The following is a 23,032-nucleotide window of genomic DNA, read 5'->3' as shown; positions in this document are numbered from 1 at the left end:
GGCTAGTCATTATAGTAGCAAAAGTTGTTCTAGTATTAATGACTGGTTGAGAACTTCTCAATTCAGAGGAGGGATAATTGACCTTCTTTCAGCGGCTTTTGTCCTAAACCTTTGAAGCATCATTGCGAAACTAGATGTTACATGGGATTCATATTAGTTTTTCTAAACTCTTATTGGATGTTGTTTTTTTTACAACAGGTATTTGCTTAAAACCTAACGTAAGTCAATGTGTTTTTCTTTTCAGCAGCTCGTTAGTATTTCCGTTTAGTGATTTTAGTATGACTTACTACATATAGTGGAAAGAATCGTGTGAAACGTATTTCGTGGTAAATGACCTCGTATTTATCGTGGTTGAGAAGTGTCCTCAAGTCCCGACCCTTGATGCACCGCGAAGTGTTTGCAATGCATATGAGATGTGAATAAAGGCTAATTCGTTGGCTCGACATCACATATTGGCTAACATATCTAAGGTTTTGGCCAAAAGGGTTAAGCACATGATCATTGCATGCGAGATCATGGACTCGTTGCAAGATTTGTTTGAATGTCAGTTCTTGTTTTTCGAGCATAAATGGATGGATGACTAAACCAGTAATGTCAGTTGTTCTGACACTAATCCTACTACTCTCCAAAAGAGGAGACAAGAAAGTAAATTTGATTTATTGGTCTTGGAGACGTGTTTGGTAGAGAACGACGATTCTGCCTGGATCCTTGATTCGGGTGCTACCAATCATGTCAGTTCCTCTTACCAAGGATTCAGTTCCTGGCAAACGTTGCCACAAGGAGAGATGACTCTACGAGTCAGCATTAGTGAGGTTATTTCAGCTGTTGCTGTAGGCAGATTGAAGTTATTTTTGGACAAGAAGTGTTATCTGTTACTAAAAAATATTTTTGTAGTTCCTCATATTAAGAAGAATTTAATCTCAGTTTCTTGTCTCATTGAACATCGTTTCTTTTTCTGAGGGTATATCGTTCAATGGAAAGTAACTTATATGTACTAAGGCCGTTAGTCATAAAAGCCTTGTTTAACACTAAAATGTTCAGTACGACAACAACAACTAAAAGACCAAAGGTTTCTCCTACGAAAAATGCCTATTTTTGGCATCTAAGATTAGGTCACATCAACCTTAATATGATTGAGAAGTTGGTGAAAAGTGGACTTCTAAAGAGTTTAGAAGAAAACTCCTTGCCAGTATGTGAATCATGCCTCGAAGAGAAGATAACCAAATGACCTTTTTACTGGAAAAGGTTACAGAGCCAAGGAAACCTTGGAGCTTATACATTCAGACCTCTTTGGTCTGATAAATGTTAGAGCTCGAAGTGGGTATGAAATTTCATCTCTTTCATAGATGATTATTCAAGGTTCGGGTATCTCTACCTAATGCAACGTAAGTCTGAAGCCCTTGACAAGTTCAAGGAGTATAAGGCTGAAGTTGAAAACTTGTTAGGTAAGAAGATAAAAACACTATGATCTGATCGTGGTGGAGAGTATATGGACCTCCAATTCCAGAACTATATGATAGAACATGGAATTGCGTCCCAACTCTCGACTCTTGGTATACCTCAGCAGAATGGTGTATCAGAAAGGAGAAACAGAACCTTGTTGGACATGGTTCGGTCTATGATGAGTTATGCTCATCTTCCAGACTCATTTTGGGGTTTTGTAGTGGAGACTGCATGTTATATCCTAAATAACATTTTTGAAACACTTTTTGAGTTATGGAGAGACCGTAAAGGTAGTTTACGCCACTTTAGGATTTGGAGCTGTCCGACACATGTGCTAGTAACTAACCCAAAGAAGTTGGAACCACGTTCGAAGGTTTGCCTCTTTGTAGGCTACCCCAAGGAAATGAGAGGTGGATACTTCTATGATCTAAGTGAGAACAAAGTATTTATTTTTACAAATGCTATCTTCTTGGAAGAAGACTACATGAGGGATCATAAGCCACGAAGTAAGCTCGTTTTGCGTGAGATTTCTAGTGAGACTGAGACTGCTGAGGGTTCAACAAGAGTTGTTTAATAGGCCAATAGATCAACAAGAGTTGTTGAGGTTGGAACATCTAGTCAACCAGCTTAAGAGTTGTGACTGCTCGATGTAGTGGGAGGGTTATAAACCCACCCGATCGCTACATGGGTTTGACTGAAGCTCAAAACGTCATTAGGAATGATGTGGTCGAGGATCCATTGTCTTTTAAGAAAGTAATGAAGGATGTTGACAAAGATGAATGGGTTAAAGCCATGAATCAAGAAATGGAGTCTATGTACTTCAATAATGTCTGGGAGCTTGTTGATTCACCTGATGGGGTAAGACTTATTGGCTGTAAGTGGATCTATAAGCGAAAGAGAGGTGTAGATGGAAAGGTGCAAACCTATAAGTCTAGACTCGTGGCAAAGGGTTATACCCAGGTTGAGGGAGTTGACTATTAGGAAACTTTCTCATCTGTTGTCATGCTCAAGTCTATCAAGATTCTCTTGTCCATAGCCACATTTTATGATTGTGAAATATGGAAAATGGATGTCAAGATTGCCTTTCTTAATGGTAATATCGAGAAGACCATTTATATGATTCAACTAGAGGGGTTTATAGTTCTAGATCAAGAGCAAAAAGTTTGCCAGCTTAATAGGTCCATTTATGGGCTGAAACAAGCATCTAGATCATGGAACATTAGATTTGACACTGCGGTCAAGTCGTTTGGCTTTGATTAGAATATTGATGAGCCTTGTGTATACAAGAAGATCATCAAAAGCTCAGTAGCTTTCCTGGTACTGTATGTGAATGATACTCATTGAGAATGATGTAGGGTATCTGACTGACATTAAGAAATGGCTAGCTGCCTAATTCCAAATGAAAGATTTGGGTGAGACACAGTATGTTCTAGGGATCTAGATCATTCGGGGTCGTAAGAACAAACGGTTAGCCCTGTCTCAGGCATCGTACATTGATCAAATGTTGATCAGGTACAGAATGCAGGATTCCAAGAGGGGTTTGTTACCTTTCAGGTATGGAATCATTTTGTCTAAGGATCAATGTCCTAAGACACCTCAAGAGGTTGAGAAGATTCCCTATGCTTCAGCTGTAGGAAGCTTGATGTATGCAATGTTGTGTATTAGACCCGAAATTTACTATGCAGTAGGGATTGTCAGTCGGTATCAATCCAATCCAAGATTTGATCACTGGATGGCGGTCAAGATAATCCTAAAGTATCTTCGGAGAATGAGGGACTACATACTCGTGTATGGAGATAAGCAACTGATCCTCACATCATACACAGACTCTGACTTTAAGACCGATCAAGATTCTCACAAATCGACATCGAGGTCAGTCTTCACTCTGAATGAAGGGGCTTTAGTTGGTGAAGCATCAAGCAAGGATGCATCACATACTCTCCACTATGGAAGCTGAATATGTAGCCGCTTGTGAAGCAGATAAGGAGACTATTTGGCTGAGGAAATTTCTTTTAGATATGGAAGCTGAAGTTTTTCCAAATATGGATTTGTTTATCACTCTATATTGTGATAAGAGTGGGGCTGTGGCAAATTCAAAGGAGCCTCGGAGTCATCGTCGGGGTAAGCACATAGAGCGGAAATACCACTTGATCAGGGAGATTGTGCATTGCGGTGATGTGATAGTCACGAAGATCGCATCGGAGCACAACGTTGTTGATCCCTTTACAAAGGCACTCACAGCTAAAGTGTTCGAGGGTCACCTGGAGAATTTGGGTCTGTGGGACATGCGACATCTTATCTAGGGCAAGTAGGAGATGATACTGGGGTATGCCCTAGTTTATTATATATTGTACATGTTTTATATTGTGTTGTACATTAGTCTCCCGAGGCATTAGGTGAAGTGGGAGATTGTTGGGATTAATGTCCTAACTCTCTCGGAGTCTCGTTGTTTGTAATGATACACATTGTTTGATGAATAAAATAACTATTATTTCATTATGGCATTTACTCATATCTAATAAACAAAGCTCCATGGTTATCTTATGTAAACTTAAGCATGTATATGTGATATACAAGTGGATCATGCCTTAAGTGATAACCTAAATAGGTTTGTAGTATAAGGATTAAGGTAGGATACTTGATCCTTGTGACACTACGGTTACGGCCCGCTTTGTAGAGGTTTGCAAGTGTTGTAAACTACTATAGATGGTAGATCCTGACCATTCATGTGAAGACGTGCGAGCGGGGGTGTCTTATACAAAGAGTTTGTATAAGACCGGACCACGAGATGACGAGACTCTGTATATAACGCCATTTATACTAGAGACTTACATCTCGCCTAAACAACCATAGGTGACACACCTCAATCCTAAGTGTTTTGGGAACTCCTACTTTTGAAGGCGGTCCTTTGTTTAGTATGGGTGAGAGTGGCCAAATTGCCAACTCAACTGGGGACTGGTCTGATCTTGAAGCTGGGAACTCACTTACACAAGATGGATTTCACTCCTTTCCCAAAGCAGAGATAAGTAGAGAGATTGCTCCCTTAAGAGCTGATTCTAGGGCTTGAACATAGTGGCACAACTTCTCTTTGGAAGAGAGGACTCAGTCATAATAGGACCATGGTTTATGTTCATTAGAGGGATCGTGGTATTTAGGGAGTTAGAAGTAACTACATGGGCATAATGGTTATTGGCCGAGCTGTACTTACAAGCGATCTGTGAAGGGTTATCGCACTGTTGATAGGTTAAGATGGACACATAATATATCTGTGGTAAGAAGAGTTCAAATGTTGATCTTTAGTGGAGTATTTGGCAGTTAACGAATGGTGGATCCCGAGACTAAGAAGTTTAGTCGGTTATTCACGTTGAGCTTCGAGCTACAGGTCCATAAAGTCTCCTTGGTAGCTCAATGGATTCAGTTGAGGATCAATTCTTGGTTTTGATTTGAAATTTTTAAATTGACAAGAGGTAATTCGATTATATATGATATGATCGGTATGATGTATGGAATACATCTAGTGGATGATTAATGTTAATGAGATTTACATTAAGTGCCATGGAATAGAAAAAGAGCTATGGTTATATGTTTCATGAGATGAAATATTAAAACTATAGGTTATAAATATAATATGATAAGTTAGTTATCATTTATATTTATAATAATATTAATTATTGGATAATTAACTCTTTTTCTCTAATAACCAATTGAGTGAGAGGTTATTGGTAGTTTCATGGTAACCGTGAGATAAAAGGAAAAATATTTTTCTAATTTTAGTATTGTTGAATTTTTTGAATTTGAGATTTCCTCTCTCGGAAATATTCTCACAGAAGTTGTCAAGTAGATTGGATTTACTAAGCGACAGCTTGGATAAGGTAAATGATCGTGGAGTGCTTGTAGGCGATAGACACGCAGTTAAGTGAAAAGTTAAACGATTAAATAGCTTTTGCTAGACGATCGCTTAGCTTTTCCTAAATGATTAGGCATCGACCTATACGATAGGTTCTGCCATCTCGCACTTGCTCAATCATTTACACGATTTTTTTTTCCTCCGTCTTCTGCCTCAAACCAAGTTCACACAGAGCCCACCCTCTAGATTCTCACACTGAGAATACCAAGGTAGCCTTCTTGGTGGTGTCATACTCAACTTGATAATGTCGAGATTATATGGAGGCCGTTCGTGTTGTTGGGGTGTTTGTGACCTAGGCGATCGCTGAGTTTGAGTGCTCGGTGTTCGTGCAGTGTAGCGATCATGTTGGACGAGTGTTCGTGTGTTTTTGTGTAGTTGTGGGCGAACGTTCGTGATCAAGGAGCTTTATGATGAGTCTATAAAAGTGTGTAGCTTTTGTCCTTGAGCTTTTGCATTATCATGTTGTAATTTCTATAATTAATGCATAATCGTATGTTTCTGTTTATGATTGTAATTATAAAGTTCATATACGATTGTAATTTGAAATGATCTTTCCGCTGCTCATGGAAATCCTCGTGTTCAATTTTCTTCAGGAATGTCTGCAGCTCGTTGAGCAGAGAAGTAAGGTTGTAGTCAATCCTGTCTAGAATAGTATTGCTACGGGAATGAAGAAAGCTATCTAGTAAAAATTCCAGAATCATGCTAACCTAGTTGGCCTCATCGATGCTCGAACCATTCATCTCAGCCACATTGAAGTGGATCATCATGTTGAGAACATGATCCCCAACAGATGACCCATCTTGCATATGTGAGTTGAAGATATACTTGAGAGCATCATGCCTGAGTTATATAGACGGTCGTCCAAACATTCCTGCAGAGACTAGATGATCCTACATTCAGTGACTATGGGCTCATGCTTCTTGGCTAAGACTTCGTTAATGCTGACCAAGATGTATGCTCGAGTCTTCTCGTTCACCCTTGTCCATCGCTCATACGCTTCTCGAACATTTTGAGGAGCAGTAGAAGCTGGAATGGGAGGACACTTCTCCATTTAGAGATCATCAATGATTAAAATCGTGTTATCTAACTAGCGTAGTTTTTGCCAGTTAGTTTGTCGGTGGCAAGTAAGCTTAGAGTTGCAGTAGCAATAATAAAATTGTTGAAACAGAACAAACTTAATTAAGTCTACTTACATCAAATCACTTTTAAAAAACCAATCATGTTTTAGCAAAATAGTCTAATGTACCTTAAGTTACATCTATTTTGCAATGATGCTTCAGTGAGATAGGAAGAAAGTCATGGTAGGGTGATCAAGTGTCCTTTCACTGAAATGAGACGTTCTCAACCATTATACAGAAATAACTCCTTGTAACTGAACTTAATAGTCACCATTGTTCGGTCCAGAATTTATTAACATCCTTAACAATTCTGTATAAGTATAACCCCTCATTTTAGGTCATAGAGTCTCGCCCTAATGAGTCAACCTTAGGGAAAAGCCGATTAGGACAAGAGACTAAAGGAACTTTATCCATCTCTGGAGATCAAATAAAGAGTTATGCAAAACTGCCATCCTTTAGGGGTACACCCATGATGCCACGAGGCGATGCACAAAACTTTATCCAACCTAATGAGAGAGACCGAGGGATATGTTGTCACATGTCCCACTCCCACTTACTATGAACACTCTCTCCATTCACCTTGGTATTGACCTACCCAAATGCCACCCGTAAGGGGACACCCATGGTGCCTCGAGGCTGAGGATAGATCTTACAATGTGAACTTTTAGGGAGAAACGTGTAGAGGTTAAAGTGAAGTATCATATACTCCATTTTCCGCCCACTGAGTGTTCTACCTAGGGTTCATTAACTTAGAAAATTTGGCTACTGATTTTATCTAAGTGATTTGTTTAATTTGTTAAAAAAACAACACTTTCTTTTGATGATTAAACAACTTTGATTCAAGTCTTATTAAATTCTTTAACAAACTTTCATCAAATTTGCATGCATGTAACAAATCTATCTAATTCACCTTTCCAAGTAGTTTCCTAGGTAGGGGTGTGACATTTTCATTGACTTAAGTATCCCAGCCTAGCCAAAACCAGCCTTAGACAAAAGGTCCCTTATAGATACATTTGTTACATATTTAATCTTTTATTATAAATCAATTTAATTCTATTAAACTGATTTAAAAGATTAAACTTAGATTTCTAATCTTATTAGAAACGGGATCTTAGGCCTATCTCAATCAAGTTATAAAATACTTTAAAAAAATGATTAAGGTCTAAGGTTTGCATGCAACTCTTTATTATTGATTTTAATTCTAATTTTATTTATTATAACACTTATAAGAAATGAAACAATTAAAACCAACTAACATTGAAAGTTAGATATACATAATTTATTTATAACAATTATAAATTAACCTAAGGTAGTGTCATGCTTCATGCAATGTTCGTTCATTACTAATATATAACTTTTATATAAACAATTAATGAATTAAACCGTACATACATTCCTTACAAACATTTAACCTTATATTATAATATTTATAATATAAATGATGCATGGATATGCTATAATGCATGCATACGTATAGTATAACTCTTATATTTTATGATGCATGAGCATGTTTATGTAGTTTAAACATGCATACTAATATATTATAACACTTATAATATAAAATGATGCATGAAAATAAATTCATAACTTATGGTGGGTTTTAAAACTATATGACATACATTATGGCATATAAAATAAACATACATCACATGTATATTTAACTAAAGTTGATAGACCGGGATAAATAACCTCAAAACCGGAAATTAAATGGCAAAACTATTACAAAAGTTGAGTCCATCTGTTCGTAACAAGTGAACCGGGTCTTGAACTGCTCCACCAGGAACCCTTGTAGCTTGATCATCTAGCAAACTTTTGTTCGTCGAGTAATGAGGCATCGAGTATAAACGATTGTGTAAAAGCGATCGCATAGATTTTGACTATGCAATGAGCATGAAATTCCACGTGATCGTTCTACGTGCATCGAATATCCCATACCATGCGATCATGTAGCTAATTACTATGCGATGAGCATGATATTCTACACGATCGTGTAATGAGTGTCGAGTATCATATACTATGCGATCAGGTAGCTAATTACTATGTAATGAGCATGATAGTCTACATGATCGTTTAGCACGCAAGCCTTGCATCGAGTATCATATACCGCATGATCGTCTATCCATCGAGCGCCTACGCGATCATGCAGCCAATGCAACACAATTGTGTAGCCAACTCTACACAATCGTGTAGCACTAGCTATGCGATCATTTAGCAGATGCTACACGATCGTGAAGAATACTCTACATGAACGCATAATAAAATCTAAACAATCGTTTAGCTTTAGCTACACTATGCGGCCACCGTTTCGTCTTCTCCATCGAAATGCACTGCAATCTTTCTTCTGAAGCTTCACGAACGACTCAAAACTAAAATGAATACAAACTCGATTCAAAGTTTAATGCCCAAAAATGCAGGGGCCTTTACAAATTAACTTTGTAGTTTAAATAGAAAGCCATAAACAAAGATTACTACCCCAAAACATCCATCAATAACCATCCATATGCAATCTGAAGGAAATCGGATTCGAGATTTCTATGAGCAGCGGATCAAGACTATTCCAAATCACAATCATGAATGAACAAAACATTACAGTCGACTTCAAACAAGCGGCTGTACAAATAACACAGAAATTACAACATGAAAAACTCAAATGAACAAAGAGAGAAACTCTACGAACATTTGAAGATGCGTCTCCACGCTCCTTTGCGCACGATCGCTCGAACAACAGCAACGTAAACGCTCGATCTACACGACTGCAACACAACACGAACACTTCGCACTCGTTCTCAACGATCGCCTCGACTACGAACTCCTCAGCAACATGAACGACCTCCATAGCACTACGAACGGCCTCCATAGAACCTCGACGGTCTCGAGTTAAGTCTGACACCACCAACAAGGCTACCTTAGTATTCTCAGTATGAAAATCCAGAGGGTGGGCTATGTTCGGACTTGGAATGTGGCAGACAAAGAAGGCAACACCGATCGTGTGCACGACTGGACAAGTGGGAAATGGCGGAGATCTATCGTATAGGTCGATGCCCAATCTTCTAGCAAAAGCTATGCGATCATTTAGCTCATCGCTTAGCTCAGTCTATCGCCTACAGACACTATATAATCGTTTAGTTTGGGCAAGCGATCGTCTAGCAAAACTATGCGATCATTTGGTAAATACTGTACGATCATTTAGCTCGTCATTGCACGACTGTTTAGCTCGCCTAACCGTCGTTTAGTAAATCCGTATTTACTTGATGACTACGTGAGTTTCTTTTGCACGAGAGAGAAAACAAAAATTTTTTTTATGAAAACTTTTCAGCGTTTGTAAATCATCTCTTTTCAAAATAGGAAAATCACTTTCCTTTTTAAACTCACGATTACCAATCCAATAACCATCCCCTCATTTGGTTATTAAAGAAAAAGAATTAATTATCCAATAATTGATATTATTATAAATATGAATAACCAACTTATCATACTATATTTATAACCTATAGGTTTAATATTTCATCTCATGAAACATATAAACTATAGCTCTTTTTCTATTCCATGGTACTTAATGTAAATCTTATTTACATCAATCCTTCACTAGATGTATCTCATACATCATATCGATTATATCATATATAATCAAAATACCTCTTGTCAATTTGAACATTTCAAATCAACATCAAGAACTGATCCTCAACTGAATCTATTGAGCTACCAAGGAGATCTCATGGACCTGTAGCTCGAAGCTCCAACGGTATGTGAATAATTGACTAAACTCTTTAATCACAGGATCCACCATCCGTTAACTGCCAAGAACTCTACTAAAGACCGACAGTTGAACTCTCATTACCACAGATATATTATGTGTCCATCTTAACCAATCAGCAGTGCGACAACCCTTTATAGATCGCTCGTAAGTACAGCTGGGTCAATAATCGTTATGCCCCTGTAGTTACATCTGTCTCCTTGAGTACCACTGATCCCTCTAATGAACATAAGTCATAGTCCTACTATGACCGAGTCTTCTCTTCCAAAGAGAAGTTGTGGCCACTATGTTCAAGCCCCAGAATCAACTCTTAAGGAAACAATTTCTCTACTTATCCCTGCTTTGGGAAAGGAGTGAATTCCATTTTGTGGATTGAGTTTCCAGCTCCCAAATCAGACAAGTCCCGAAAAAGGTAGGCATGTTGAGTTGGCAATTTGGTCACTCTCACCCATACTAATCAAAGGACTGTTCTTAAAGGCAGGAGTTCCCAAAACACTCAGGATTGAGGTAGTGTCAGCTATGGTTGTTTAGGTGAGATATAAGTCTCTAGTATCAACGACGTTATATACAGAGTCTAGTCATCTCGTGGTCCTGGTCTTATACAAACTCTTTGTATAGGACACCCTTGCTCACACGTCTCCACATGAATTGTTAGGATCTACTATCTGTAGTAGTTTACAACACTTGCAAACTTCTACAAAGCGGGTCGTATCAGTAGTGTCACCAGGATTAGGTATCCCACCTTAATCCTTATACTACAGACCTATTTAGGTTATCACTTAAGGCATGATTCACTTGTATATCACATATACAAGTTGAAGTTCACATAAGATAAGCAAGGAGCTTTGTTTATTGGATATGAGTAAATGTCAAAATTAAATAACACTTATTTTATTCATTGAATAATGTATATCTTTACAAAACAACGATACCCTGGGAGAATTAGGACACCAATCCCAACACATTCAACATTTAAACGCAATGCAAAACTTAAAACCCACCTCTACTGTAAACGATTTCAATACAGAAATGGAATTTGGAATTAGAATGCAAACCTGACTCTGACACCAAATGAAGAATCTCTATTTTAAAGAGATCCTAGAGCAGAAGTGGATCATCTAATTTCCATTTTGATTGAAAACCAAATTTACAACAAACATACAAGATACGCATTTTTAAATAAATTACAAGATGCTTTTTAAAAGAAAAAAGTTCAAGAGATTATATCTTTGAAGTACATTTCTTTGCGTAAACCCCTCGAACTCTACAACCTTGAAGACTTTCTTCAAGAACTTCACGAACCAAATCGAGAAACAACCACCAGGAACCTTCGGTATACTCAGGGTGAGAGTTCAGAAGTTGTAAGCTCTGACTATTTTAGTAAGGAGCGAATTTGAGTTGGGAGGAGGAAGGAGATTGAGGAAGGTCATAGAACAATTCTATTCTCACTATCGTATAGCAAAATGCCTCAATCGTGTAGTCAATGTACCATGTAGAAGAAAAGAAAAACAATTTTTTATTTATTCCAAATTGCCACAAAAACTAATTAATCACCCACTAAGGTGGTTGGAGAGAAATTAGGAAAAATAATAAAATAAATATAAATAAATATGATAACTAACTTATTATATGTTATTTATATTAAATTATATGTTATATCAAATATAACACATAATCTATAATTTTAATATTGTATCATCATATACAATATAAACCATAGTTTCTTTTATTTATTTTATGGCATTTAATATAAATTATATTTATATTAAATTTAACAATTATTTGAATCTCATTCAAATATTTATTTCCTCTAATTAAACATTAATGTATCAAATACATTATTAATAATTATATCATATACAATTGAATCAATACAATTATATCATATTAACAATTTAATTGTATCAAATACATTATTACAACATATCCCTGCTTCGGAAAGGAGTGAAATCCATCTTGTGTAGCTGTGTTCCCAGCTCCCTAATCAGACAAATCCCCAAAATGGTAGGCTTGTTGAGTCGACGATCTAACCACTCTCACCCATACAAATCAAAGGACCGATCTCATAGGCAGGAATTCACAAATCACTCAGGATTAAGGTCATGTTACCTATGGTCATTCTGATGAAATGAAAGTCTCTATTATGAACAGTGTTATATAATGAGACTAAACATTTTGTGGTCCGGTCTTATACAAACTTCTTTATATAGAATATCCCCACTCGCATGTCTAATATATGAATGATCAGGATCAGATCATTTATAGCACTTTACAACATTTGTAACACCTACAAAGTAGGTTATACTCGTAGTGTTATCAAGATAAGGTGCTCAACCTTATCTATATACTACAGACAATTTAGGTTATTACTTAAACATGATCCATATGTATGTCTCCACATACATGTTTAAGTTACAACGATAATCTTAGATGTTAGTTTATTGGTTTATGATTAATGCAACTAAAATATCACATATTTCATAGACAAAGTGAATAAAGAAATCATATATTATTAATCACATAAGAGTTTGTGCATATAAGGTTTACAAACTATAGAACCCTACGAGATCTAGCACATCAACCTCGACACTATTATGCACTACTACAAAGTTGGGCTTTAATTTCAGTTTAAATTTGACATATAAGGATACAATATCGATTGAAAACTGATATCGAAGATTATGTTATAAAAGATCTTCAATGTCGTTTTGTCTTTATGTTGGTTTTAAACCAACATTATAAATGATTAAGATTTCAATGCCAGTTATCTTTAATATCAGTTTTCAACCAACATTGAATTCTATTTTCAATATTGGTTTTACCATTGAACATTATCTTCAATGTCAGTTTTTCGCCTACTTTTTTTCAGTAATTATCCGATATTGAATCATTTTATCATTGAAAAATAAATAATATTTATCTTTTACCATAAAATCTTAACTATCACAAATTCATATGATAATTTAACTCCAAAACTAAGATAAAATATATATTTTTTATCCAAATCAACTCTATTTGTTTCGACCGCAAATCCCTACGTATCAATCATGAAGTATACATATATATTCTACATCGAACAAGTAGGGTATATATGCTAAGTTGCACACAAGAATAGAATTAAAAATAAATGAATTACAAAATAGTTAAAATGACTAAAAATAAGTTGAAGATAAATGAAGAATGTCCATCGATGTCTTCCCAAGTTTCTCTTATGTCAATTTTTGGAACCTCGAGACTATTCTCCCATCTACAAAGTAGATAAAACAAGAATTTGAACAAATAAGTAAAAAAACATAACATAATTTTACCCTCAATAAGGTGCAATAGAAAAATTAGTGAGATAACAAGTAAATAAAAAAATTTCTTTCCAGTATAAAACTTACTGAAAATGATTTGAGTCCTAACTGAAAAATGATCGAATGAGTCCAAAACTAATCCGAAGTTACAAATAGAAGCTTCAATAGGGAAGTCTAATTTGATATAGAAATAACAAGATCTTATGAACCCAAAACAAGTAATATTACCAAAACTAATATAAAATACTAACAAAAAGCGACTTTGTCAGAAAAAATGCATAATCCTAAACTAAAAAAAAATAAATAAACTTATAAACAACTAAGCACAAACAATTCAACTTATCAAAAAAGCTTATAACATGGTAGTATGCCTATATTCATCAGTTTCCTAATTAATCTGAATACCTTAATTTTCGCAAAGAACTCCCTTGAAACTACTCCAAATTCACTAATTAAGCTTCTGCTAGGTCTTGTACATTTAATTAATAGAAGTGATGACATAATTCTAAGATGGGGTTTAAGAAAGGGTGAGAGACACATTGAATCAGATGCTAACAAATGTTAACTATCATATGCTAACCTGACCAGTAAGTTGCATTCCACGTGAAAACGAAATATCTATGTCTGGCAATATCTGTCATATAGAACCGACAAAATAATAAGCTTTCAAAGTATTTGTTAATGAGTCATGTCAGACCTTATTTGAACTCAATCTCAATGCTTGGTTTCCCTTCTTCACCTCCTCAAGTTTTTGTAGTCTCTCCTGCTCTGAAGTCAAAGCAGCTTTTGAGGCTCGAACCATGCTACCTGCCATGAGATTGGACCAAAAAGTTCCATATTGTCACGTTGCTTCTCACAGGAGAAGATTCTGCATGTAGAATAATTTTAAAAAGTTCCATATAGCTAATATGACCCTCAGCTCCAGGCAGTGGCATTGGTCCAACTGGCAATCAAACCATGAACATGGCTTCTAAACAACTCTACTTTTGTTACATCTAATCATCAATGCTTAAATTTCCATCAATTTTGAACATACATAAAAGAAAGAGGGGAAAACATACACAATTCAAAATCTTGGGAGCATAAGGTCTTGCAGACGAGAAGAAAACAAAAAGTAAAATTAAATCAGAACAATGACAGGCATAACCACAGTAAGGTCAAAACGAAAAATGTTATAACAGATATGAAAGTACCAATCTCAAGATCATGCCAAGGATGAGCAGCTATCGACCTTCTAGACAGAGAAGAAAGAATCTGTAAGACCTCCAATATTACACACTTAAAAGAGGAAGGGTTAAAAAGGGAAATCACGGGGAGCAGAAAAAGGGATGGAGGAAGGAAGTGAAATATAGTCACCATTTTTAAACTTGTGAAACAATTTGTTCCACAAAATTAGCAAGTTGGGAAAGAATTGGTAGGGATGCACTAGATGGAACATCTCTAAAATGAAGTAACACAACCATATGAATAATAACATTTACGCATAATTAAATAGGCTACATAAACAAATTCTTCTAATTTTGCTTTGAGCACAGCTGAAAAATACCTATTTTTAAAAATTCATCATGATGCAGAGGATCGGCCTCATCATCTGGTTCCATCCTCATCTTAGGGCACTGCTATTTGATATCTTATTCCTAGATTTTGAAGCCATTCTTTAACCTTTAATATAATGTTCCAATGAAGACTACATCAAAACTACAAATGTTCGTATTAACAACTGACTAAGTAAAAAATCATGGAAATCAAACGGCCTAGCTCAAGCTTGAGAGTGACGGAACGCATGGCGGAAGAACGAACAGCTCGAGCCCGAAAGTGATGGAATGCACGGTAGATCCAAACGAACGGCAGATCTAAACACACGATGAAATTAGAATGCTCGGCGGTCTTGATGAAGCACGTGGCGGGCCTGGCGGAGCTAACGGACACACAATGGTAAGAGCGGCGGACCTGATGGAGTGATGAACATACGACGCAAAAGAAATTGTTATTGATCCAATATATACAATAAAATATGGGTTTAAATAAATAAAAATTTTGAAGGTGTAAATTCTGCAATTGTGACCTCTGTGGATTTTCTTATAATTTGGATATGCTATTTTGGGATCAGCAGTAGTATATTGTTCCATGGAGCTAAGGTTCAAAGGAGTGCATTGGGTGAGAGCTAAGTTGTGCGAGAAAGGAGAGAGAAGAAAGATTGAGATTAGAGATGTTCACAGGCCAGGGCAAGGTGTTAACCGCGTGGAATTCGCGGGGATCAGATTCCCCACAGCGATTTTTCTCTGTTACTTTTTTTTTTTTCGTAAAAAGTCAATTAATTTAAGCAAATTTTAATTATATAATTAAGTTTACCACTAAATTATTTATTATTGATAGTTTTGAATGACAATTTGAATTTAAAGATAAATTACTCAAATTTTGGCCCAAAAAACTAATTAGTTTTTTTAGTAAAAAAAAAAATAAATATAAATCGAATTATTCACGTATAAAATCTAAATTTAAACATTCAATTTAAACATATTCATTATCTTTCCCAATAAATAATCAAATTTGAAATTTGAATGTAATATTTATATAATAATAATAACATAACATTAGATAATTATACTAAATAAATATGTAAAAGCTAATCGGGATGGGGACGGGGAACGAGGCAGGGCCGACGGCGGTGTCGGGGACGGGGAATTTTTTTTCCTCACTCCCTCCCCCATTCCCTGTCTAATCGGGGAATCCCCGCGGGGCCCCGTCCTTGTGGGGAAATTGGACATCTCTAATTGAGATATGAAATAAGAGGATTTCACTAAAGGAAGAAGAAATTGGGTTTAGCTACAATGCCAATTTTAAACTGACATTGTAGTTTCATCTATAATGTCGGTTTAAGACTAACGTTAAAGATCTGTTTTTTTCCCCATTTTGCAACCGACGTTGTACATCCTTATCTATTTTTTTAACTGATATAAAAGGCCAAATTTCTTCTAGTATATGGAACCAGAGTTTATAGCTTTGATAAGCAAGAAGAAGTTGAATGGCTTCAAAGTTTTCTTGAAGATATTCCATTGTGGCCAAAGCCTGTAGGTGCAATATGTATTTATTATGAAATTTAGCGGCTTCTATGAAAGTCAAGAATAATGTCTATAATGGCAAGTCATGACATATTAGACGCAACCATAATTCGATAAGGCAATTTCTCTCTAATGGAATAATTTTGATTGATTATGTGAAGCTGAAAGAGAATATTGCAAATTCTTTGACGAAAGAATTGTCAAGAGAGCAAGTCACATATACATCAAGGAAAATGAGGCTAAAGCCTATAAAATGAGTTATCTGGTGCCAACCTAACCTAGTTGACTGAAGATTCGAAGACCTAGGTGAACTAGCTAGATAATTCATAGTTCACACACTAAGAAACTTATAGTTTCTTCCCATTTCTATAATGTTCTAGAGTGTGTGGTCTAATGATGTCAAGGTTATATTGATATCTTGTCTTACAAGATGAGTTATGACAAGATGCTCTTAATCAATATTACCTATATGAGAGTAGAAGTGGGCTTGTTTCTATGAGAACATTTCAAATGGCTTATGTTCTCTACAACTCTCATGAATTCAGGATTTTGTCCAAGACCAAAATAGACACAAACGTATAGAACTCAAAAATACAAGATGAGTTGTGTGTGATATCTATTGTTTGCTTGCAACCCGTACAGAGCGATTAATTGTCTTCAGGACGGTGCTTATCAGAAGCGTGCCTCGACTATGTGTTTAGGGAAAAAAACTAAAATTAGAATTTATGGGATTATGAAATTACCAGAAAATTCCTTTTTTAATTTAATATAATTTACTTTTTAAATTTGTTCTTAATAAGAAGGAAATTCCTACTACTATATTTCATATTCAATGTTATTTAATTTATTAGGCTTGATTTCCACCAATAATAATTTTTTCTTTCTATAAATAATTTTTTTTTCATTTTGTGGATCACTATTTTTTTATTTGCTATTATACCATAAATATCTCACTACCATTTTTTATATCTGTTAAGAAAAAACACAGATGTTATTTTATAATTATTTTTTAAGTGAGGATTTGTCACTTGAGGAGCAAAATATTTAAAACTAAAGGTAAAGTTGAAGTCACTAACAAAATGGTATGAAGGAGGTTAGAAATTTAGAAAAAGATGTTTTTAGAAAGAGATCAGTTTTGTTTATTTAAAACTTTTCAGGTTAGAAATACAAATTTTCAGATCTATTTTGCAATAATAATAATGAAAAAAAAAAAAAAAGAGAGCAAAAAGTCTTATTGAGTAATGTCAACCACCATAAAGTACATATGGGTTCATAGAACCACAATCTAGTGATTGAAATGTCACCACAAATGTAAAGGAAAGATGAAGATGGGGCCCTTTGGGCTTGGCTGTCATATCAGGTATTGGCTAAGATGAGCAAATATCAGTGCCACAACATTCATATCCAAATCTCCAGTGTGATATAATATGCCATCCCCAACAAACACAACATTCACTACCTCACAACTGCTTCAACAATGGCTGTCAAAGTTCCTCTTTCTTCTTCCCTTACCATCAAATTTCCTCTCCAACAAAGCCCATCTTCCTTCTTCTCTCCTCTTCCATGCCCCTTCTCGTTGCCAAAGCCGAGGCCAATGCCTTCTCGCTTCAAGCTTCTTGCAAATTTAGGTTAAAAGGGGTTTCACTTTTTCTTGGATCTGCAACTCACTCTTGCTAATATATTGATGGGTTTTGAAATGGTGGTGATGCTTTTTTTCAGGTGGTGGAGATGCAGAAATCAAGAAGGGGGCGAAGAAAAAGTTTATAACTAAAGAAGAAGAGCCAGAGCAGTAAAAAATTCTTTCCCTTTTCTGTTCTCCTTTTTCTGGTATCAGAATGTTATCAGTTTGAGTGGAAATACAAGAAGATATCAACTACAAAGCTGGAAATCTGATTGAATTTGGTGCAGGTATTGGCAGACAGCAGGAGAGAGGGAAGGGGAGAATCCTATGAAGACTCCTCTTCCTTATATCATCATCTTCGGCATGTCGACTCCATTCGTGATCTTAGCCATAGCTTTTGCTAATGGCTGGGTTAAGGTACCTGTGAGATGAATCTGAACAAACTCATTGTGCAACTGCAAATGCCAAGGGAATAACACCATGACAGTAACCTGAGATCTTCTACAGTCCACAAAACCCACTGTTTATGCCTGGCTTTGAGTTGTAATGTTATTCCAGAAGCTAATACAGAGAATAGTAACTCGGTTCATTTTCACTGTTTTAAATGTTTGGATTCTTTTCCCCTCCATTTCAATACAATAATTTGTTGTTGGTATCTTTCAGTAATATGTTGGAATCACAAACAGATGAAAATACAATAATAATAATAATAATAATAAGCCAGGAAAATGCATAAAAAACTGACAACTGCTGCAACTTAAGCATAGCTTAGCGGCTAAGACATCTATTTATGTTCTTGAGGTTGGAGGTACGAACCCTACCTCGCCCCTGCTGTCTTGTGGTTCTGCAGCAATTTGAGATATTAATTCCATGAAGACACAACAAAGTTCAATGAGGAAATGACGAGAGAAGTAAATAAGAAACTCAATAAATTTTCAGGAGGAAATGAACAGTTCAGAAAGAGAAGAAAAAACATGGAAAATAATAGAATTTCATTGCAACAGAGAGAATGAAGATGATATCTAGAAGATGCAGAAACACCTGGGAACAATTTAATGGGTTCAACATTTCCATTCCAATGGTTTAAGACATACTGCACAAGTAAAAGGGAAAAGGAATATAGAGTTTACAAACATCCTAGTAGCTGAAACCTCTTTAGGTCTAGCAGCAGATCTCTCACAGCATCGAAACAAATACGTTTGAGGGCATGGCCACTATCAACTTCCATGACTTCTTCCAAGGAACCAATACATGTAAATAGCTTTGAATTACACAAAAAAAAAAAAAAGGTGGGGAATAGAGAATTGGATCCACAATGAACAGATATTAAAAATGGAAATGAATTCTCTTTCAAGCTCTCTTCAATCTATTAGTATAACAATCTTCACATAAATAATCATTGCTCAATTAATCCCAGCTAAGCGGTTGAAATACAGAAGGGTAGGCCACAAATTTAGAAGGGGGAAAAACAGTTGACCAAAGTCTTATCAATTTCTTTTCAGCAAGGGCTTGAAAAGTAACATTGTGACATACTTTTCACAAAACTTGAATGTTGAACCAAGTGCCATGAATTCACCTCCAACATTATTTTGGTATAAATGATTTAATTCAGTGTGTCGAGGCTGCACACCGGACTGATGACTACTTGTGCAGCAAGATGGTTCGTTCAAAACGGTCTCTCGCAGTTGTGGTGGTAGATCCGGTGGAGGCCTACTGAAATCTTCATCGTTGAAGCATTGGTTATCATAACTTGATGGTGGGGATGGAGGAAATTCAAACTCAGAAAGACTTTCGGGCAATTCTGAGACAGGTGTCTGTAATACAATTTCAATATAAATTCAAATTAGTACTGGGCAGACAAAAAGCTCCTTTATTAAGATTGAGTTATCCATCATTAACAAAGAGTGGCAATAAAGAAAAGCCAAAACTAATGAAAGAAGCATCAAGGTCGGTTCGTTCAGCAGAACTTGACAGGAGAACTAGAAACCTAGATTTGTTTCTCATTTTCAATCTTTCATACTCGAGCATCCGAAAATCAAATCAATCATTTTCTTCCCTTGTCCCATGGGCATAATAATTGGTAACCTATTAGAAAACCGGGGCTTTCAGTGCTCATACATCACATATACACCACTCAACCTTTGTTTCCCCTTTTCAAGCCCCTCAATCCTAAAATACATTATTCATAAGTGGTTTTGACATCTCATTCCATCACGTCTGAATGTCCTTTTATCAACCAAAAACCTTAACCAAACAGTCCATGAAGTGGTTTTGGTAAGAAATAAAATAAGTTGCAAACTTAACTGTTCCATCCCATTCTCTTTTCCTATCAGTAGAATGCTCTTATATATATATATATATTCCCCAGAATCCACATTTCTCATTTTGGTAGATGCTCTGATCTTTCAAACAGAGCAATCAGATTGCTCTTTGAATTGGGAACAACTCAAAAACTCAGTCAAAAGTTGGTTATTTTAGGGGAAAGGTCAGGCCAAAACAAATATCTTTTCAAGGACATGGTCAGGGAATGATGCAGAGACCACTGATCCTATCTGAAAATTAAAAAGGTATTATTTTGGACAATCTTTACAGTGAGATATTTCCTTTATCATCTTCCTAAGAAATCTAGGAATGAATCATTGAGCCAATGCCATGCATCCAAGTCAACAAAAATGGTCGACTAGAAACTATAACTATATTTTCTAATTTGTAAAGCTCGTGTAATCCTAATCACCGTATTACTGTTAACAGAAGAAAATGAACAAATGCAGCCCAATATGACCCTTTGTATTTAAATAGAATTTGGTTGAAACCAAACATGAAACTACCCTTTTTTTCTTTTGAAAAGAAAGAAGAAAAAAGGACCATGGAGTCGGTCCATATAATCTCAAATACCATATATATAAGCTATAATATAGATATATGGGGCGTCCATTAACTAAACAGATGACATCTAAGTAGTGAATTACCATCAAGTCCAGAATATTGTAGGAATTTCCTGAATCATCACAAACCCACGGCAAATCAGGAGCACATGTCAACCATCCATCAACCATGAAGCGGTAATGGTAGATCCCCGAGGGAAGTGTCTTTATAGTAATAAATTCTTTTCCCATGCTCTGCAAGATCTCCCTAACAGGAGATGAAATATTCTCAATTAGACCCCAAAGAAAAAAAAATGTTCAGATTCAAACATCTTAACTTCAAAATAGTACCTAGTCTCCCAGTTATCCCATGACCCAATAATAGCCACTTGCTTTCCTCCATGGTTCCATGAGATCTTCACAGATGTCCTTGGTATGTTAGACACTTCCTCATTATTCATTGTATTATGACCTTTAAGTTCAAAACGCCTGCCCAACCTCATAAAAGTAATTAACATGGCCTAATATCAGAGAAATAAACAAACCAAGATATTACATAATGTCATCGAATAAAACCCAAATATTGTTACAACTCAAGAGAGAAAAAGAAAACACTAGAGGGGAAATCCAAATCATTTTGTCCTCAGAAACTAAAAGGAACTATTGTACTAAATCCTTGAATTCAGTGGAGCTTTCAAAAGTACCAAACAAGAGAAGAAAGTATTTCTGCCACAAACACTTTTGCACTAGCTATCATGTTAAAACACCAGAATTCACATTAAGTGGTAGGAAAAAAACCAGTGAAGAACACAAAAGAAACAAACATCTAACCCTTCAGAATCCTAAACTCAGAACTAGCATAGTCCAGACAAGCAAACCAGATATCGCAGTTTAATACATGCATATACATATATTCTTTTTTCTTTGGTTTTGTTTACAGGGGAAAAACAAACAAAACCCAATTTCCAGATTCTTTAGAAACAAATCAAGGAATACCTCTGCTGGGGAGATGAAAGCCGTTGGATGAAATTCAAGAAAACGCACAGCAAACTCAAGTATGGGTTCTGAAAACCTATCAGCAGGATACCAAAAAAATTGCTTTCCAACACTTCTTCGTGTTCTCATAATTCAATTCAGCAAAAGGGTATTCCCCATCTGAAAAAACAAAGCAAACCCCAGTTGAAATTTCAATCGTCGGAACCAAAAATCAGTCGATACAATTAAAAGGGGGGGAAAATCAGGAAGTGAAAAGAAGAGACAAAACCTACGTCATCACAGTAAAGGCAAGATTTCAAGAACAAAAAAAATAAAAAGAAGCAAACCCAAGTTGAAGAAACATGTAGTTAGGTTAGATACCCAATAATGAGGATGAATTGCAGAAAAAGAAGCACCCAAATCGAGAATTGAGTGAAGAAATGAACCCACCATGTCTTCAACTCTACATATTACACAATTTTAATTTGATAAAAGAAGAAATAAGACTCAAATCGGAACTGCAATCTCTCCACCACACTCTTTCTTCTCCCCCAAACAACCCTTCCAATTTTCCCTTTTTCTTTTTGTTTTTTTTTCCTTTTTTTCTACTCTACTAAATACTAATTAAACCTAAGAAGAGAAGAGAAGGGGGTAAGTTTTTAATCTCCAATGAATTTGGAAGATACCTGGGGGGTGGACTTTATTTATAATGATGCTCATTTTAATCATAATTATAAACAAAAAATAAAAAATTGTTGTTTTTTTTTTCTTTCTCAAAAGAACATAAATTTAATTTAAAAAAAAAGAAAAGAAAAAAAAAAAAGAAACAAACTCTCTTCTTTTCTCATATACAGTTGGTGGTGATTGTGAACTCTTCTTGGTCGTTCATGCCATTCCTGCAACCAATCAGATCTCTCCACGTCATCCACTTACCTTTTTTACTCTTTTACCCTTGTTGACAATTGCAACAACTTTTGTCGTTTAGTACCCTT

General features: G+C 35.8%; 2 protein-coding genes and 1 long non-coding RNA gene across 11 annotated transcripts; 1 reads left to right on the top strand and 2 right to left on the bottom strand.

Annotated features, from left to right (window-relative positions):
* Nucleotides 1-13,198: 13,198 nt before the first annotated feature.
* Nucleotides 13,199-15,708, bottom strand: LOC120087942 (uncharacterized). 8 transcript variants are annotated; one of them, XR_016523715.1, is made up of 5 exons: nucleotides 15,584-15,708; nucleotides 15,065-15,468; nucleotides 14,712-14,752; nucleotides 14,580-14,607; nucleotides 13,199-14,325 (listed from the first exon to the last, which is right to left on the bottom strand). It is a non-coding gene; the product is annotated as an uncharacterized LOC120087942 (long non-coding RNA). The 8 variants fall into 8 exon arrangements; XR_016523719.1 differs by lacking the exon at nucleotides 15,584-15,708 and having other exon boundaries at nucleotides 13,199-13,469; nucleotides 13,606-14,325; nucleotides 15,065-15,545; XR_016523718.1 differs by lacking the exon at nucleotides 14,580-14,607 and having other exon boundaries at nucleotides 14,712-14,749.
* Nucleotides 15,709-17,870: 2,162 nt separating this feature from the next.
* On the top strand, nucleotides 17,871-18,806 carry LOC120089303 (uncharacterized). The gene is made up of 3 exons (XM_039046739.2): nucleotides 17,871-18,208; nucleotides 18,300-18,369; nucleotides 18,489-18,806. The coding sequence occupies exons 1-3, from the start codon at nucleotides 18,058-18,060 to the stop codon at nucleotides 18,631-18,633; spliced, it is 366 nt and encodes a 121-aa protein (XP_038902667.1). The 5' UTR covers nucleotides 17,871-18,057; the 3' UTR covers nucleotides 18,634-18,806.
* Nucleotides 18,807-19,525: 719 nt separating this feature from the next.
* On the bottom strand, nucleotides 19,526-22,748 carry LOC120089302 (SNF1-related protein kinase regulatory subunit beta-2-like). Of its 2 annotated transcripts, none has more exons than XM_039046735.2 (5): nucleotides 22,422-22,748; nucleotides 22,062-22,220; nucleotides 21,417-21,586; nucleotides 21,171-21,333; nucleotides 19,526-20,015 (listed from the first exon to the last, which is right to left on the bottom strand). In XM_039046735.2, the coding sequence occupies exons 2-5, from the start codon at nucleotides 22,188-22,190 to the stop codon at nucleotides 19,689-19,691; spliced, it is 789 nt and encodes a 262-aa protein (XP_038902663.1). In that variant the 5' UTR covers nucleotides 22,191-22,220; nucleotides 22,422-22,748; the 3' UTR covers nucleotides 19,526-19,688. The 2 variants fall into 2 exon arrangements, with proteins under 2 accessions (XP_038902663.1, XP_038902664.1); XM_039046736.2 differs by having other exon boundaries at nucleotides 22,491-22,637.
* Nucleotides 22,749-23,032: the final 284 nt, after the last annotated feature.

This window comes from Benincasa hispida, chromosome 10 (genome assembly GCF_027475165.1).
Source record: "Benincasa hispida cultivar pf3 chromosome 10, pf3_genome.v1.1, whole genome shotgun sequence".
Classification (NCBI taxonomy): Eukaryota; Viridiplantae; Streptophyta; class Magnoliopsida; order Cucurbitales; family Cucurbitaceae; genus Benincasa; species Benincasa hispida.
This window is presented reverse-complemented; position numbering and strand designations above follow the sequence as displayed.

Excerpts from the sequence above, each read along its gene's own strand:
- LOC120089303 (XM_039046739.2), top strand. The coding sequence starts at position 18,058 with ATGGCTGTCAAAGTTCCTCTTTCTTCTTCCCTTACCATCAAATTTCCT. Across the intron at positions 18,209-18,299 it reads CAAGCTTCTTGCAAATTTAG|GTGGTGGAGATGCAGAAATC; the intron begins GTTAAAAGGGGT and ends GCTTTTTTTCAG. Across the intron at positions 18,370-18,488 it reads AAAGAAGAAGAGCCAGAGCA|GTATTGGCAGACAGCAGGAG; the intron begins GTAAAAAATTCT and ends AATTTGGTGCAG.
- LOC120089302 (XM_039046735.2), bottom strand. The coding sequence starts at position 22,190 with ATGAGAACACGAAGAAGTGTTGGAAAGCAATTTTTTTGGTATCCTGCT. Across the intron at positions 21,587-22,061 it reads CTTTCATCTCCCCAGCAGAG|GCCATGTTAATTACTTTTAT; the intron begins GTATTCCTTGAT and ends CTCTGATATTAG. Across the intron at positions 20,016-21,170 it reads ACAATATTCTGGACTTGATG|ACACCTGTCTCAGAATTGCC; the intron begins GTAATTCACTAC and ends ATTGTATTACAG.